This window comes from Charadrius vociferus, unplaced genomic scaffold (assembly GCF_000708025.1).
Source record: "Charadrius vociferus isolate BGI_N301 unplaced genomic scaffold, ASM70802v2 scaffold656, whole genome shotgun sequence".
NCBI lineage: Eukaryota > Metazoa > Chordata > Aves > Charadriiformes > Charadriidae > Charadrius > Charadrius vociferus.
Genome location: NW_009648781.1, coordinates 26,804 through 29,010, shown reverse-complemented (window position 1 = coordinate 29,010; position 2,207 = coordinate 26,804). Strand labels below are relative to the sequence as shown.

At 59.6% G+C, this 2,207-nt stretch overlaps 1 protein-coding gene across 1 annotated transcript in view; it reads right to left on the bottom strand.

Annotated features, from left to right (window-relative positions):
* Nucleotides 1-263: 263 nt before the first annotated feature.
* LOC104288028 (myelin-oligodendrocyte glycoprotein-like) overlaps nucleotides 264-2,207 on the bottom strand; it is a gene marked incomplete at its 3' end in the record, with an annotated part of 9,468 nt that continues 7,524 nt past the window's right edge. The window contains exons 2-3 of the mRNA XM_009886765.1: nucleotides 1,070-1,154; nucleotides 264-611 (exon numbers count right to left, since the gene is read on the bottom strand). Coding sequence (XP_009885067.1) covers nucleotides 264-611; nucleotides 1,070-1,154 — 433 coding nt within the window. The remainder of the gene's footprint in view (nucleotides 612-1,069; nucleotides 1,155-2,207) is intronic.

The window sequence follows — 2,207 nt, the reverse complement described above, 5'->3', positions numbered from 1 at the left end:
CCCCGGGGGCCGCGGCAAAGTCCCTCGCACCACCAAAACCACCCCAAGCGGTGCGGGAACCGGAGGGCGTTGATGCCAAATGACCCCGCATCTCCCAGGAAACAGCACCCGTGGGAAGAGCCCCCTCGGACCGACCTCTGTCCACGGCTCTTGGCCTTCGGCACCGAATGGGTGGGCGTGAGGACGGGACAGAGGTGTGGGAGGGACACACAAACCCGGGGACACCTGGACCATCCCCTGGAAACACCACACCGGCCACACACCTGCCACCTCCAGCTCCACCAGAGCTTCTCCATAGGAGTCAGCATCTCGCACAGTGCAGACGTACTGGCCGTCGTCAGAGGGTCTCACCCCACTGATCCGCAAGTCCAGGATTCCACTGGAGAGACCATCTCTGGCCAACTCTGTCCTTCCAATGTACTCTTCCATCTGTGCCCCGTACACGTCCTCTCCATTTCGATAGAGGTGCACCGTTTCAGAGATCTGGTGCCGGATCCACCTGATCTCCAAGTTCTGAGCGTCCACGGCGGGGGACAAGTGACATGGCAGCACGATGTCCTGCCCCACGGTGGCACGCAGAGGGTGGCGTGGTCCCACCACTCTGAATTGAGCTTGGTGAGGGAGAAGGACACAGAGATGGCGCCTACGTTAATTGAGGGGTGTCGCACGGCGAGGGGCGAGCTCGGCGTGAGCGGAGCACGCTCCATCTTGTGGGCAGCGCTTCGCCCTCCCCGTGCTCCAATGACACTGGAGAAACTGGAGAGGGAGTGGGAGGACTTGAAGGAGAAGGAGGTTTCCTGGGAGGGGGAACCTGCTGCAGAACATGACCCCCACCCAGAGAACGGCCCCCACCCCAGCCACAAACGCTTCAGGGCAGCACTGCGGGACGGGACCATGGGTGGCCCGGGGCAAGGGGACGTGTGGCATCAAGAGCCAAAGCGAAAGCGAAAGGAGAACCCACAGGCGGCCGAGCTCTGGGTTTAGGGCCCTCCACCCCAGGGCACCTCCCCTGCCCCACAGCTCCCACCCAGAGCGGGCGAAAGCCCCCCCGTCCCTGCAGCATCCCTACCTGATCCCAACCGCAGGAGGTGGAGAGTCACCACAAAGCCCAGGAGGCCCCTGGGGATGGCGCGGAAGCCCATCTGCGGCCGCAGCTGGAGCAGAGGGTGGGAGGGGAGGCAGAGGGCGGTCAAGGGGGTGTTCCAGCCACCGCAGAGGCCATGGGGGAGAAGGCGCCCAACAGAGGCTCCACAAGTCCCACCAAAGCACCTGCACCACCACCCTGGTGTCGGGAGGAACCCTCACTCCAGGGTGGAATGGGACCACAGGCGGCTCCCGCTGCAGCCCCTGCTCTGCCCCTCTCCCCACTATTTGCTCTCAAAGCTCTCAGAAATTAAGTCTTCTAAACCTCCCACCCTTCCGCAGAAAGAGAAGTCACTCACTGGAGGGGCATGAGGTTCCAGAGGCACCAGGCTGCACCCAACATCTCCAACCTTTGCCCAGGTTCGGGGTGCACAAGTTGGGGCTTTGGAGCGGCTCCAGGCTCCACCTCCCCCACCAGGAGCTGCAATTCCTCATCCCAAGACGCTCCAGAGTCCAAAGTCATCAAACGAACCTCCAAGGAGAAAGCGCTGAAGGGAAAGCATCACCCTCCCCAATGCGGGGTGGGAGGAGGTGGAGGTGGCTTCTCCCAGGGCTGCGCCTCTCCCGGCAGCCTCTGCTGGGGCAGAGACTGGGTGAGGTATTGACATCCATAAATGAGCATTTTTTTCCCCCAAAAAGGGGCTGATTTTCGTGTGTACGGCCACTGTCGCTGCAGGCATGAGCAAACCCCCAAGCAGACCCTGATGAATAATCCCACTCTGTCTATCTCCGGGAGGTTTTTTTGGTGTTTCAGGACATTTGTCTATTCAGGAGTGAAACGGGGCAGCCCGTAAGTCCTAGGAAACAAAACAAGCCAAAAAAAAAAAAAAAAAGGAGAAAAAGAAAGGAAAAAGAAGGACATGTGGGACTGTTGATGTAAAAACTTAGTCGTGATTTAAGGACACCGAGAGGAACTCGGCAGCGTTTCAGTTTCGGGTTGCTTTTTCTTTTCAGTAAAGTCTATTCTATCACGGGGAAAAACACTGTTTTAGAAGACTTTGCCCCTGGAACCAGCCACATCTGGCACTGCGGAAGCCCAGAAGCGGGGCGGGGGCTGCTCCTCC